The sequence below is a fragment of the Aotus nancymaae genome, unplaced genomic scaffold, assembly GCF_030222135.1.
Source record: "Aotus nancymaae isolate 86718 unplaced genomic scaffold, 86718_ANA_hifiasm-v0.15.2.pri h1tg000012l, whole genome shotgun sequence".
Lineage (NCBI taxonomy): Eukaryota > Metazoa > Chordata > Mammalia > Primates > Aotidae > Aotus > Aotus nancymaae.
The window spans coordinates 38,586,942-38,602,925 of NW_026988423.1; the positions used below are offsets into that span (position 1 = coordinate 38,586,942).

General features: G+C 38.5%; 1 protein-coding gene across 4 annotated transcripts in view; it reads right to left on the reverse strand.

The window, feature by feature from the left end:
- The window catches only part of NCAPD3 (non-SMC condensin II complex subunit D3), a 68,469-nt gene that overhangs the window by 47,647 nt on the left and 4,838 nt on the right, over positions 1 to 15,984 (reverse strand). For all 4 annotated transcript variants that reach the window (XM_064375589.1, XM_012449154.3, XM_012449155.2 and 1 more), the window contains 7 exons: positions 12,645 to 12,807; positions 5,206 to 5,390; positions 4,298 to 4,462; positions 4,128 to 4,189; positions 3,870 to 3,957; positions 1,999 to 2,132; positions 309 to 381 (listed from right to left, as the gene is read on the reverse strand). In XM_064375589.1, the coding sequence (XP_064231659.1) occupies positions 309 to 381; positions 1,999 to 2,132; positions 3,870 to 3,957; positions 4,128 to 4,189; positions 4,298 to 4,462; positions 5,206 to 5,390; positions 12,645 to 12,807 (870 nt within the window). The remainder of the gene's footprint in view (positions 1 to 308; positions 382 to 1,998; positions 2,133 to 3,869; positions 3,958 to 4,127; positions 4,190 to 4,297; positions 4,463 to 5,205; positions 5,391 to 12,644; positions 12,808 to 15,984) is intronic.

Below are 15,984 nucleotides of genomic sequence, written 5' to 3' on the forward strand. Positions count from 1 at the left end.
GATGTGGGTGGGGGTTTAAGTGACACAAAACTGCAGAAGGCGGTTGATGGGTACATGGTGGTTCACCATCCTATTCTCCCTGTTTCTGTGTATGTTCAACTTTCTCCAAAATAAAGTTGTTTTATTTATTTTTTTTACAGAACACTTTTTTCTAGGGGACCATCTAGTGAACATTAAATAAAACCACTTTAAGTAACAATGTAGACTCATTCCCAAGAACAAATACACACACGCATACACATACACTCACACACACCTTCACACATGATATACTTCTATGTTATTAATATTACTAAGGCAAGCAGTACCTTGGCACAGATGTGCTGTAGTAAGATACAGAGGACTGGGAATATACTCTCCTTTAATTCATCCACAAGGGAGCTATTTGAAAGAAAACACATCCACTGTTCACAATACATTCAGTGACTGTCCTCAAAAACCACTATGCCTATATTTAGAAATTCTAGTTATTAAAATACTATACCCTCATACTCTAAGAGTAGTTTCAGCAGAATAAAGAGTGAAGACAAAATTCATCGTAGAAAACTGTTAAGTAGTTCCTGTGCAATTTTGAGAGCTGCTGCAGAGTAGCTGAGTCTTCAGGAAAGAATAAAAATGTAATCTTCATACAATTCTTCTGACTTACTAAATTTTATATCCTTTTGGGATAAATATAAAAATTGACTAAGACACAGTACCACCTCATGGAAGCTCAGTGAAATGCATTAGTAATATTACCTCTCCCAACTTTAACCCAAGAAGAAATATTTTTTTTTCTTTTTTTTTTTTTCAGACGGAGTTTCGCTCTTGTCACCTAGGCTGGAGTGCAACAGTGTGATCTTGGCTCACTGCAACTTCTGCCCCCCTGATCAAGCAACTCTCCTGCCTCAGCCTCCTGAGTTGCTGGGATTACAGGTGCACACCATCACACCTGGCTAATTTTTGTATTTTTAGTAGAGACGGTGTTTCACCATGTTGGCCAGCTAGTCTTGTACTCCTGATCTCAGGTGATCTGCTCATCTTGGCCTCTCAAACTGCCATGATTACAGGCATCAGCTACCGCGCCCAGCCTCAAGAAGAAATTTCTACATTGCCCAGACTTGATCCATTTTTAGTGCTGTTTACCTGTCAGATTACATGAACACTATTGTGATTGGCATATGGGAAACTCATGGAAAAAACAAAATGACAGTGTTTTCACTTAAAACATTTTAGTTAATGTTTTCAAAAGTTCTTAATGGAGAGACATTTGCTCAGTCACAAGATGACATCATCCACACCCCATGTCTCCAACCAAACTGTATATTGTGCACACCCAAGGCATGCGCACACTTGCATGTACACAGCACGTCACGGCACCACCTCCATGCTGCATGCCAAAAGCTAGTGAAAGAGGGAAAGAAAAGCCAATGATGCAGCAAACACGTCCTTGCCAATGAAGCTAAGGCATGAGAGTTTTTACATGAAGCTGAGTGACCCATGAGGGGAAAACTGGTCTAACGATTATTGCTACGGAGGTAAAAAGCAACTCAATCCTTTCATTCAAGTAATTTCTATAGAGGGAAAGGAATAGAAAAGTGCAAAGAAACAAGGAAAAAGTGGCCAAGAACAAAAGCAAAGAGCTGCAGAGTAGAGAGCAACAGAAAAGAGAAACAGGCTTCACTGGCTGCAGTGAAGCAGACACGGGAAAGGAGGAGAGGCCACCGTCTTCTCTCTGAGACCGACACACAGACTGAGTGCAAACAAGCTGGAGGCTGGCTCTGGCCTGTGCTCTGCAGATTCCTATTTCTTTAACAGCACCCCAGCGGGGAGTCTACCAATAGAGACCCAGACACATAAAGCACATTAGCTACAAAGTGTTTGGTTTTGACTCCCCAAACCACCATCAGGCCAGAAATTTTAACTCTATGGGTATCAGAAATCTTAGTGACAGTGACCGCAGGGCCCAGAGTACTAAAAGAGACTGACAGAGCAAAAATTCACAATTGTGTGCTTCACCTGATAAACTGGACCGCCTGGTTTCTATGACTGATGACTTGGGAGGTAATAGGAAGGGGGGCACGATGGGAAACTTCACCAACTTCTAACATTAATATTACATTGAGCATTTGATGGAAAACACAATTGATAATCTAGAAGAGAAAAGAAAATAGAATTTAAGATCGGATAGAGAACCCCAGGGTCTCAAACATCACGATGCAGACTGTAGTAAACCTTTTCAAGCCATCTGAAGGTAGGTCAGGTTGGCATAATTGCTGGCTGAACACTAGGGATATATTTCTGAAACAATTAGCAGGTATTCTATAAATGCACAATGTAAACAGTGTGAAAGAATGGCTGGCAGATAATATATCTGATAAAAACATCACCTCATTACTCTCTCCACCTATTGCACAGTATAACCCAGAATTTAGGACAAAAAGGGAATTAACTGTCATTTACAAATGGCAAAAGTGCTACTAACGTTCCCTTATTTAAAAGGGGAAATAATGATACCTTACAACTGCTTTTTGCCTGCAGATTACAAAGCACCTTCCAACCTATTATCTCATGTAACATAGTCACTAATTAATTAATTCATCCAATAAATAAAACATTTACTGACAACCAAGGAAATGGTAGGTATTGCATTAAGAACTTTCATCTACACAGCTAGATTTTGCTACATATATTTATTTAATTATAAACCTTACAACAATTCCATGCGATAATAAGGACATGTGTAATTTCTACTTCACAGATAATAAAAAAAAGAAAACTCCAAATGTGTGCTGTCCAAGATCAAATAATTAAAGATAAGGCTAAAACCAACATTGCCTAACATCAAGTCAATACTTTCACAATTAAAAAAAAAAGTACCATCTTTAGAGACACAGTAGACCTAAAGGGATGATTTTCCCATCTATTTTATTACTTAAAATGTTTAAAAGGGCATGGGAATTAATAATATTACTATGAATTTTATCACATTCATATTTCAAGCACACAGAAGTGATAAAGATTGTGTTCGGCATGTGACACGCTCAACTTCATTTAATGCTGTGACAAATTTATAAGGAAGAGTAAGACTTTTGTCCTGTTTGTCCAGAAGTGAAATCTGACACTTTAGCAAGGTTGAATGACTCATACAAGGACCCACAGGTAGTAAGTGGTAGAGTCAGAATTCAAACACAGATGTGCAGAACCTCAAGTATCCCTAAAAACATCTTAATCACCAAGTTACACCTCTGCAAGTTAACTGTATCACAGATACCAAAAGCCACATGACCTTGGTCCATCACATTGTTTGCAAAATCTTATTGTTTAATTGATGACATCTAAGTTTAGTAACACCATAATGCACAACTAACTCTAATTCCAAAGTTTACAGCAGTGATACTATTAAGGTAACTTAGAGAAAAAGCCCAGTTATCAATGCTAACCAGGGATGACAACCTACAAAATTTCTAGAGAATATCATCAAAAATAATACAACTATTAATAGAAATACTGAAACACATGAATTGCCAAGGGAAACTTGAAAATTCTCTATTCTACTTTTTAAAACGATTTGGGAAATATTCCTACAAAAGTAACTGTTCAGCAGCTTACCTGTTCCTCCTAGTTTATTTACAGCAGAACGATTTTTTCTAACTGGAGCCTAACAATAATTTGCTGCAGCTACCAAGTATTCTGATATAAACTTGGCAATAAACAGAAAGCAAACAGAAATAGTGATACTTATTATTATGCAAATAATAGAAGGTCACGAAAATGAGCTGGTAAATTGAAATGGCATTGTATCAAATGTTTTTAATATCTTTCCATGGTAGGGTTTGTGTGCCTTCGATTCAACTAGTAGTAACAAATTAGGTTCTCATCTCCTTTACCTTATCGCCTTCTCCATGAATAGGGGAGCACAGCAAATACAATCCGTAATAAGCCAGTTCTGGTATGTATTTTGCTTGGTTAAGGTCTCTAAAGAAAAAAGACAAAATATTAGTTAATGGATATGATTTTACTTGGAATGTTTCTTAGTCCTACAAGCCATGTTTCAATGAATAAATTCTACCTGTGCCAATTAGGAAAAAATGGCATTTCCATTTCTGCATACTTAAATTGTAGCGCTGGAAGATTTAATGGCTCACCTGGCTTGTGTAACATGACATTCATGAAGAACTGGCTCAAAATTAGTTAATGCAACAAAGACCTAGAAAACAGACACCAAGAAAAGGCCTGATTTTTTTCTACTCATTAAGTATTAGCCATAGTCTATGTCCTTTGAAGCTGCCCTAAGGTTCCTGGAATTTTCACTTACCTCTATACAATTCTGTACACACTGCGGCTTTTCTTTCAAAGAAAACTTGGGTAGAAGCCTTAAAAAATTCTTTAAAAGGTGAAAGATGGCATTTCGAATTTGAGAAAGGTCCCGAGGAGAAAAACAAATGCTCTCATCTTCTTGTTCTTCTATAGTTTCATCCATCTAGAGATGAAGAAAGGTACAGGTGACTGCAACATATACAGAGCACTTTGTCCCATGGTTTTCAGTTTACTCAAACCAAGTCCAGACAGATTAAACTCCAGGCAGGAGCTGATGATGAGGTGATATGACTTTGACCAAGTCACATAACTGTTCTAGGTCTCCTTGACTGCTACAGTAGTTTCTAGTTTTGTGTCAATGAGGAATCTTGTTTTTCAGAATTTTTACTGTCTATGAACTTCTATCATCCTACAGTGTCATGTAAGAATATGGAATTAGGCTGGGTGAAGTGGTTCATGCCTGTAATCCCAGCGGGAGGCCAAGGTGAGCAGATCACCTGAGGCCAGAAATTCGAGACAAGCCTGGCTAATATGGTGAAACCCCATCTCTACAAAAAAAATGCAAAAATTGGCTGGGTGTGGTGGTACATGTCTGTAGCCCCAGCTACTCAGGAGGCTGCAGCGGTAGAATCACTTGAACCCATGAGATGGAGGGTGCAGTGAGCTGAGACTTCACCACTGCACTCCAACCTGGGTGACACAGTGAGACTCTGTCTCAAAAAAAAAAAAAAAAAAATTATATCCAGCCCAAGAGACAACTTAAAGCAGTACTGAATAGTTTATGATGGTTTAGGATTGTTTGCCTATAATCATGATGCCTGAAATCATATTTAGTATAAAGTCAATCCTTAAATAAACAAAACTGTGTGTTGGTATATATGTTTTATTACTCAACTTACTTCTTACCTCAGTATCTTCTTTCCTGGGTCGCTTTCCCCTTTTTCTATGCCTCCTGGAATTAGCCGGAGAGCTCTTAGGCTGTTCTTTCTTTCTTTTCCGATTCAAGTTAGATTCCTGAGGCCAGCTCTTCTTTAGAGTCTGAATGCACTTGTCAAACATCACTGGGTGGAACACTTGATTGGCTACACTGCCTATTCATAAGGAATAAAGAGTAAGCAAGTTAGATTTAATTGTCTTGAAATATGTCTGTAACAACAGATGAAAAGTTACAAAGCAAACTACAGGCTTTTCGTGACTCTGAATAACAATGAACCTTTAGCAACCGTACCATTTCCAACATCAGCCTTAGTAAAGGAGCAACAACAGTGCTGCATCAGATATAAATAACAAGGTTTCCACATCTTGCCATGACAGAGTAACTGGCTTTACACTTGTTCTTCTGTTGTAAACAACTAGAACACTAGGCAAAGATTTATAAAACCACTATTTTAAGACACTGGGCACCAAGCAGTACAAGAAGAGTAATCTGTGAAAAAAGGGAAACAAAGAAGTGAACCCTAAAGTTGCCCCAGTGTTGTATCCAGAGACAATCTCTGGACAACAGCAGAGAAATGGTAAATCCATGCAAATTATAATGGTCTTACTATGTTGAAAAAGCAGAGTCAGAAAGACAGGGTAGACAGAATTTATAGAACAGAAGAACATACATAAAAATAGAGTTCTAGTCCGGGTGTGGTGGCTCACACCTGTAATCCTAGCACTTTAGGAGGCTGAGGCAGGCAGATCACAAGGTCAGGAGATCGAGACCATCCTAGCTAACATAGTGAAACCCCATCTCTACTAAATATACAAAAAATTCACCAGGTGTGGTGGCAGGCACCTGTAGTCTCAGCTACTTGAGAGCCTGAGGCATGTGAATCGCTTGAACCAGGGAGGCGGACCTTGCCATGAGCCAAGATTGCGTCATTGCACTCCAGCCTGGGAGACAGAGCAAGACTCCATCTCAAAAAGAAAAAAAAAAAAAAAAAGAAGAAGAAGAGTTCTAGAAATCTGTCCAGGGCTGAACATAAGCTATGCACACACAAGGTAAAATTCTAAGACAGAGGGCAAAGAAGTATTTCCAAGGAACAAGAGGACGAATTATTTTCACAGCTCACACAAGGCTCAGATACATTTGAGTTGTGGCTAGCCAGAGTGGAGAGACCTTGTTAAACACCAAGAGCATTCAGCAGAGACCTCAGAAGAAACACATCTTAACGGTAGGGCTAAACCAGATATAGCATAGTTTATATCTGCCCTAATAAAGCTTTAAAACGAGCCTCAAAAGGGTCAACTCAATCCACCCATAGCTGCCTATTAAAACATACATCAATAGTATTTAAAGGGAAACAACAAAATGCAGACACTAAACAACATTCCAAATGCCCAACATCCTGGCCAGGAGCAGGGGCCCATGCCTGTAATCCCAGCACTTTGGGAGGCTGAGGTGGTGGATCACTTGATCCCAGGAGTTTGAGACCAGTCTGGGCAACACGGTAAAACCCTGTCTTTACAAAAAATACAGGCGGAAAAAAACACAAGTGTCCAGCATCTAATAAAGAATTTACTGGGCATGCTAAAAAGCAAGAAAATTTGCCCCATGATAAGAAAAATCCGTCAATAAAACAGTCCAGGAAATGACAGAGATAATGGAATCAGCTGATAACAACCTTAAAGCAGCTCAAGAATTAAAAGTAAAAAATTATCATGGAGAGAGAAATGAAAAAAGAAAATTTTAAAAGGCAAACAGAACTTCCTTGATCTGAAAAAGAAACATCCACTAGATGGGCTTAATAAATAGTAGCTTGGTTACTATGGAGACAAAGTAAGTGAACTTGAAGATACAATAGGAGCACAGAAACAAAAAAACTAACAAAGACAGTCACCCATGGGAGAACATCACACAGTCTAACACAGGAGTGACTCAAGTCCCAAAAAGGGGAAGGAAGACAAGATTTGAAGAAAGAATCACTGGAAAATTTCCGAATTGGTTGAAACTATAAATCCACAGATCCAAGAAGCTCAATGAACCCAATCACAATAAGCACAGAGGAAATCACAACAGAGCATACATAATCCAACCAAAAAGCAAACAAAAAGTCAGCTTAGAATTTTATGTTCAGCTAAAAGATTCTTGAAGGTGAAATGAAGATATTTCATACAATCAAAACCTGAATGGGATTATGGCTTGCAGACCTGTTCTATAAGAAATGTTAAAAAGTTCTTCAGTCTGAAGGAGTATTTTATGAGATTAATCTTTCAAATATAAAAGATGTTTATTTTGTTTTTAAAAAATTCTATAAAAGATGAAGAAATATCAATGAAATGAAGAGTTTATAACATGTAGAAAAAATAAGTACACATAAAGAAGAGGAGAGGAGAAAGGAAAACATACTTATTTTTTGTTTTGTTTCGTTTTTTTGTGTGTGTGATGGAGTGTCTCACTCTGTTGCCCAGGCTAGAGTGCAGTGGCATGGATCTCAGGTCATCGCAACCTCAGCCTCCCAGATTCAAGTGATTCTCCTGCCTCAGCCTCCTGAGTAATGTGTGCTACCACGCCTGGCTAATGTTTGGTTTTGTTTGTTTGTTTGTTTGTTTTTTAGTAGAGATAGGGTTTCACCATGTTGGCCAGTCTGGTCTAGAACTCCTGACTTCAAGTGGTCTGCCTGTAGCAGCCTCCCAAAGTACTGGGATTACAGGCATGAGCCACCTTGCCCAACCTAGGAAAATACACTGTTTCAAGGTTGTTCTTACATCATATATGAATTGGGAGAATATTATCTGAAGATTAACTGTGAAAAGTGCCTACTGCATACAAAAAGCAAGCACATAAAATATATGCATACATGCTAAACAGTATAGCTAATAAGCCAAGAAAGGCAACATGGGATACTAAAAAAAAAAAAAAATTCAAAATGTGCAGGAAGAGGAAAAAATGGAGCAAGAAACAGATTTAAAAAATAGTAAATAGAAAAATGGCAGAAACCCAACCATATTTATAATTACTCTAAATGTGATTGGCTAAACAGTTTAACCATTCTAATATAAAAGCAAATATTGTCAGAAAGAAGCATAACCAAATGGGCTGGGCATGGTGGCTCAGGCTTACAATCTCAGCACTTTGGGAGGCTGAAGCAGGAGGATCGCTTGAGGCTAGGAGATTGAGACCGGACTAGGCAACAACATAGCGAGACTCTGTCTCTACAAAAATAAAATAATAATAATTAGCTAGTCATGGTGATTTATGCTTGTAGTTCCAGCTATTCTGGAGGCTGAGGTGGGACAATCGCTTGAGCCCAGGACTTAAAGGTTAAAGTGAACTATGGTTGCCACTGCACTCCAGCCTGGATGACAGAGTCAGACCCTGGACCTCTCTCTTTTTTTTTTTCCCCCCTGAGACAGAGTCTCACTCTGTTGCCCAGGCTAGAGTGCAGTGGCATGATCTCAGCTCACTGCAACCTCCGCTGCCCGAATTCAAGTGATTCTCCTGCCTCAACCTACTGAGTAACTGGGATTACAGGCATGTGCCACCATGTCCAGCTAATTTTTGAATTTTTAGTAAAGACGGGGTTTCATCATGTTGGTCAGGCTGGTCTCGAACACCTGACCTCAAGTGATCTGCCTGCCTTGTCCTCTCAAAGTGCTGGGATTACAGGCGTGAGCCACTACCGTGTATGACCTGATCTCTCTTAAGAAAAAAAAGAAAGAATAAGAAAAACCATGACCACATGACAGGCAGTCTACAGGAAACCCTTTAAATATAAATATATGGATAGGTTACAAATAAAAGCATGAGAAATGATGTTACCAACAAAGGACAAATCATAAGATGACTATAGTGGCTATCTTAATATTAGACAAAATAGACTTCAAGACAAGGAATATAACCAGATAAACAAGGACTCAACATAATTCTAAAAGGATTAACCTACCAGGAAGACATGATAATCATAAATACATCCGTATCTGTCAGACTTTCACAGTATCTTAAGTTAAAAGAATTGAGAGGAGAAATAGATAAACTGATAATTATTCTTAGAGATTCCAACATTCCTCTCTCAATAACTGATAGAACAAATAAGCAGAACATCAGGAAGGATATATAAGTCTTGAATAACATTTGCAACCAACTTGACCTAACTGACATTTACAGAATACTAGATCCAACAAAGGCAAGGTACATATTCTGTTAAAGTGGAAATAGAAGATTCACCAAATTAGACTCTAGGTCCATTAAAAAAAAAAGGGCACAACTCAATAATTTATAAGTATTATAATCATATAATGTATGTTCTCTGATCCCAACAATTAAAAATAAATTACAATAAAATTTCAGAAAAGTTCAAATCTTTGGAAATTAAACTCAATCTACTAAACAACTCAGAGATGTAAGAAATGACAAGAAAAATTAGAAAATCACGTTGGCCTGAACAACAGTAAAAACATATCATCAAAATCTGTAGGATGCAGATGAAGTTGTACTTGGAGGGACATTTACAGTATTAAATACTTGTATTAGAAACAAAGATATGTAAGTGAGAACAAAGATCTAAGCATCCACCTTCAAAAGTCAGAATAAGAATAAATTAAACCCAAAGTAAGAAAGGAAATCATAGCCATAAGACCAGAATTCAATGAAACAAGAAAGGGACAAACAACAGAATTCAATTAATGACATCAAAAGGGGTTCTCCAAAATGAACAGTAAAATGAATAAATCTTGACCTATATTGATCAAGAAAAAACAAAATGCAAATTGCCAACATTAAGCATGAGAGGAGATCACTAGAAATTCTACAAACACAAACTTCTTTAAAAAAAACTCCATGCCCCGATGACTTCACTAGTGGATTCTACCAAACGTCTGAGGGAAAAGAAAACCAATCTTTCCACAAATCTTCAAAAATTCAGAAGAGAATGAAATAGTATGTAACTTGTTCTATGAGAATGGTAATACGCAGATACACAAACCGGACAAAAATGTCTCAAAAAAAGAATACCACTTATGAATATAGACAGAAAAACCTTCAACAAAATATTAGCAAACACTGACAACATATAAAAAGGATCATATTCCGTGACCAAGGTCATACAAAATTGGCTTAATATATGAAAATCAACCAATGAAATATACTGTACTAGAGTAAGAAACAAAAACCACAAGATTACTTCACAAGTACAGAAAAGCAAATGACAAAATCCAACACCCTTTCACAATAAAACACTCAACAAACTAAGAATAGTAACTTAATAAGGGCCATCCTGAAACAACCCACAGGTAATATCATCATACTTAAAGGCAAGACTGGATGCTTTCCCCCTTCAGATGAGGAATAATACAAGAATGCTCCGCTCTCCTTCTATTCAACATTGCACTGGAGGTTCTTGCCAGGGCAAATAGGTAAGAAAAATAAATAGAAAGAACCCAGGCTAGAAAGGAAGAAGTGGCTGAGCACGGTGGCTCATGCCTGTAATCCCAACACTTTGGGAGGCTGAGGCTGGTAGATCACCTGAGGTCAGGAGTTCAAGACCAGCCTGACCAACATGGAGAAACCCTGTCTCTACTAAAAATACAAAAAAAAAAAAAAAAAAAAAAATTAGTCAGGCGTGGTGGTGCATGCCTGTAATCCCAGTTACTTGGGAGGCCGAGGCAGGAAAATCGCTTGAACCCAGCAGGCGGCGTTTGCAGTGAGCCGAGATGGCGACATTACACCAAAGCCTGGCAGACAAAAGCAAAACTCCTGATCTTAGGGAAAAAAAAAAAAAGAAAGGAAGGAAGGAAGGGAAGAAGTAACCCTGTGTCTATTCACACATGACATGATCTTACACAAAGAAAACCCTGTTGGAACCAACAAATGAGTTCAGCAAGGTTCTGGGATATAAGATCAATAATCAAAATCAATTTTGCTTCTATACTAATAAACAACCCAAAATAAAATTAAGAAAATAATTTTATTGACAATGGCATTGAAAATAATACTTAAGAATAAATTTTAAAAAAGAAATGCAAGAGATGCACACCAAAAATCATAGATCATTATTGAAATAAATTAAAGAAGATCTACAACAAATGGAAAGATATCCTGTGGCCAGGGATTAGAAGCCCTAATGTTGTTAAACTGGCAATACTTTCCAAACTGATCTACAGTTTCAATGCAATGTCAAATCAGCAGCTGACTTTTTGTTGTCATTGTTGCAGAAATTCACATGCAGACCCTAAAATTCATATGGAAATGCACGAGAGGCAGAACAACCAAAACGATCTTGAAAAAGGAGAATATATGGTGGTCGAATATTAAGTATCAACAGCATCCCTGTCATAAACCTGAAACATTTAAAAACAGAAGGTAATTGGCAAGAATACTGCTTGCTGGAGAGCTGCAAGTGGCCTACGCAATTAGTAACAGCCACGTCTTTGCTCTGGCATAAATCTCAACCTTAATCAGAAAAAGCTGCATCTGTCAAGAGGAGAGTGAAACTGGGTTTCCAAAACCACTACTTTTCTCAGAGAGGGCCTGGTTACAACTGAGACACTGCTTAGCAACAAATTTCTTTAGGAACTTACTCATTTCCAAATTCATTCCGGGAGCATTAACAATAAAACAAACCAACGTTCAAGGCTTTAAATATAATACCTTTTTGCCCATTCCCGGATCACATGGAATAAACCCTTAGCATTAATTACAAATGCTAATATGAACAAGGATAAGCAGCAAGGTGACTGATCTTGCCATTTTCTTTTCCATATGAAAAGAAATCCTGAGGCCAGGGGTTAGAAGACCTAATATTGTTAAATTAGGTCTTCTGATGTTCTCCAACTCAATCTCTACGTTCCACTCTCTCTCACCTTGGGTTTAGAGTAGGGAAGAGAATGGACTTCACCGTCATAGGAGAAACAACAGCCTCCTTAGTGCTCTGATAATAAGGTAAAACACTGCTCACGAACAGACTCCTGGTCAGTGCTCTCCTTCAAGTATTACTAGCTGCTTTCCTGTTTTCTTGATTAGGATGGTTTTAACCTATTTTTCAATACCAACATAGGAGAGGCATACAACAATGGCTGCCCACAGCAGTTTTTTTCAGCCTAGACAAGGAATCAGGAGAAGAAAGGGCAATATCAGAATTTTAGGCAGGGGTGATGGAGGGTGGGCATGGAACTCTTGTGGTCCTTTTCAGATTACTTTCATTAGTTAATAGATAGCATAATTTCAGATGTTAAAAAAAAAAAGGGAAGGTTTGCAAACACCTATAACATGCCATGTACTTCACAGACTTGCTCCTCAGAACAACTCTCTGCCATGGGTTAGCACTGCCCCATTTACAAGTGAAGAAACAAAGTATAAGAATTGAAAACTGTAGAAAGAAAAAAATGACAGAGATTTACCCTATCATATCAGGTCTACATACCTGGCACTTCTAGCAGCAAAAAGTAAAGCCCAGCGGCATGAAGGCCATATTCTCGATACCGTAGACTGACATTCTTCTTATGTACTGTTTGAACAAAATGATAGAACAACGCCACAAGTGTACTGTGGGAAATATTGTTCTCAATGAAGAAGGTCCAGATACTCTGTGGGCAGAGGGCAAATCACAAAAGCCAGTCATGAGAGAAATGGAAACATCTCCTATTATTTGATTTTTACTGGTTCTTGGTACCTTACAAAAAGAGGAAGACTAGCCTGGCTCCTAATGCTAAATGTTGACCACCTTCAAAGGGACTGAAACAAAATATCTAAATTAAAAATACATTATCCAAAATTACAAAGATAAATATATATATAACATATTTAAGTAACTACACTTCCAAAATAATTTTTTTGTTAAGTTTGAAGCATATATACTTCAGAAATTATAGCTTAAAACTACACTAAGAATTTTGGGACACCATATATTAGTGATTATTCAGAAAAGTTATTCCTCTATTTAAAAAGAACTCAAATCCCTTTACCAATTACTAACGGAGGAAATCAGAGCTTTTTATTTAAATTTAAACGTTCTGCAGATTGTAGGCAAAAGGAGCAGAAAATGAAAGAGATCTCGGAAGTGGCCCAGGTAAAGGAGATAAACCCTAGAAAAGTCACTACAATTTTATTAATTCTATCACTATTCCATGTCTTCTCCCACTAAACATATGAAGAAGAAATGGGTTATTTTAATAACCTAAACACAGCAGGAACTAAATATGGTTTATCCTTGAGTATCATAACTAAAAAAGGCCCACAAACTTCAAGTGAGCAGACCTTGTACTTCCTGCTTCCTTGAAAAGGCAGGGGAAGTGGTAGGTAATACCTCTGATTAGTCACAACATCATCTTAAAGAAAAGACCATAAAAAATTCTTTCAGCACTCTCCTTTCTTTAACTAAAAAAACTTGTCGGAGAAATCATCTCCACTGGGCACAGTGGCTCATGCCTGTAATCCCAGCACTTTGAGAGGCCAGGACAGGAGGATTGCTTGAGCCCCAGAGTTTGAAATCAGCCAGGGCAACAAAGCAAGACTGCGTTTCCACAAAAAATAAAAAATTAGCTGGGTGTGGTCGCTACCACCTGCAGTCCCAGCTACTCTGGAGGGTGAGGTGGGAGGATCGCTTGAGCCCAGTAAGTTGAGGCTGCAGTGAGTCATGACTATGCTACTGCATTCCAATCTGGATGAGAGAGCAAGACCCTGGTCTCAAGGGGAAAAAAAAAAAAGAAAAAGGAAAAAAAAAGAAATCATCTCCTACCTTTACAGTATCACATCTTCATTCCTAATGCCACTTGCGCCTCCACTGCACTCACCGGGATGATAGATCACCCCAAACCATCTACTCACCAGGGCTCTGCGTATGAAGTCACCTTGGCCCCGTGTGATCTCATGGCTGCTGTCTAGTCTGGGCATCAGTGCCCCCGCACTCCCTACACGTGACTGCTCCTCCACAGACCCCTTCCAACCAGCTCTCCATTTCTGTCCTGGCTTCTTCTCCTCTCGGTGATCTCATGCATCACTGCACTATAACCCACACACCTCGATTTAAAGAACTTTCCTGTCTTTCATGGTCTCACATTTCTACTACCTGTTAAACTTCCCAAGGATCTCCTGACAGAATCTCACGTTCAGAAGTCTAAATAGAACTCAGTTTCTCCATTTGACCTTGCTCTTTTTCCATTATTCCCCACCTCAGTTAACAATATAATCATCTTCCTAGTTTTGAAATCCACGGATCACTGACTTCTTTCTTTTTCTAACTCTCTATGCCCAGTCAGTTTAGCAGTTCACAGCATGTCTTAGAGATCTCACAAAGGCTTCCTAGTTCACAAGGCCCTATTAATTCTACCTCCAAAAATGTCCCTAGTTTTTAGTTTTTCTTTCCAGTTCCCAAAATCCTAACTGCAGACCAAGCCATTATTATTCATAACACCTGGATCATCAAAACAGTCTCCTAGGGGTTCTCCCTGCACACATTTTTTCCCCCACTTCAGTCCATCTACTGTCAGGAACATCTGCCTAAAACAGATCTATTCGTGTTACCTTTTCATTGCTCTCTGTAACCTCTCCCACACAAGGCTGCTTGTGAGGATTAAATGAGTTAATAAATGCAACCTCCTACATACTTTACCAAATATGTTCAAACTCCACTGCTGACGCTCACGTAAAGCTACCCGTGACCTACCCTTCTCTACCTTACTGTCCCGTCCCACCACACACTTTTTCTGTATTCCTCTCAGCACTCCCTGCATGTTCCCACTGGGTGGCTCCTTCACTAGGACTGCCTTGCAATCCAAGCTTCTGCTAGTCATCTGTGAAGATTCGCTGCTGGCCACTTTCTTTCTGGAACCTTCCCAACCCTACCATGCTCCCTTTTTCACATCCTATGTAACAAATCTGCACCTCTCTTAGAGCATTTTCCATAATTTGGTTCACAGAATATTTCCAGGTACCCAAATGCACAGCGGCACTGCACTCTCCACCCGCTGCAGCTCCATGTGGCTGATGGACTTGGTTTGGCTAGTGTTCAAACGTCCACACTTCCTCCCTGGGAGGGACCTCAACCTAGGGAGAGGTTTGTATCTTAATCCCCACTCTGTCAACTCAGGTACTTAAGGCAATACTTATCATTATGATGAAGGAATGTCTAATTACATGATTTAATTTTTGTGATGTGAAACTTGTAACTACAATTTTTTTGTTCATTTAAATGTTTGAGAGATGTTAATATCCAATTAACTTTTGTTCTGCTTCCCAGCCCTTTGGTTTTTTTTGAAAACTAACAACCTAAATATTAATAATAATTTATACTTCTATGCACTGGGAAGAACTCAATATTTACAGGAACTTTTTGGACAACTGTTAATTCAACTAGTCATTCCTCAGATTAGTAATATCAGATATTATTAAGTTAAGGTTAAAGCACGTCTGAATTGTTATTTGCATTTTCCTTGGACTAGTTTTCTTGTTTTTGCCTTTATGCTTTTCCTTTTTTTTTTTTTTCCATTCTGAAACAGAGTTTCGCCATGTTGCCCAGGCTGGTCTCCAGCTCCTGGGCTCAAGCAATTGGCCAGCCTCAGCCTCTAAAAGTACTGTAACTACAGACCTGAGCCACCACACCCAGCCTTATACTTTTCCTTTAGTTTGCTATTGTAAAAAGTGGTCCTGTCTTAAAAAAAAAAATCAGACTAGTACCTTGAATCTTTTGGAGGAAACGTATTAGGATATTCCAATAAATTTACCACATTCTTTATGTTACTCATATTGTACTCCTTGTGAATTGT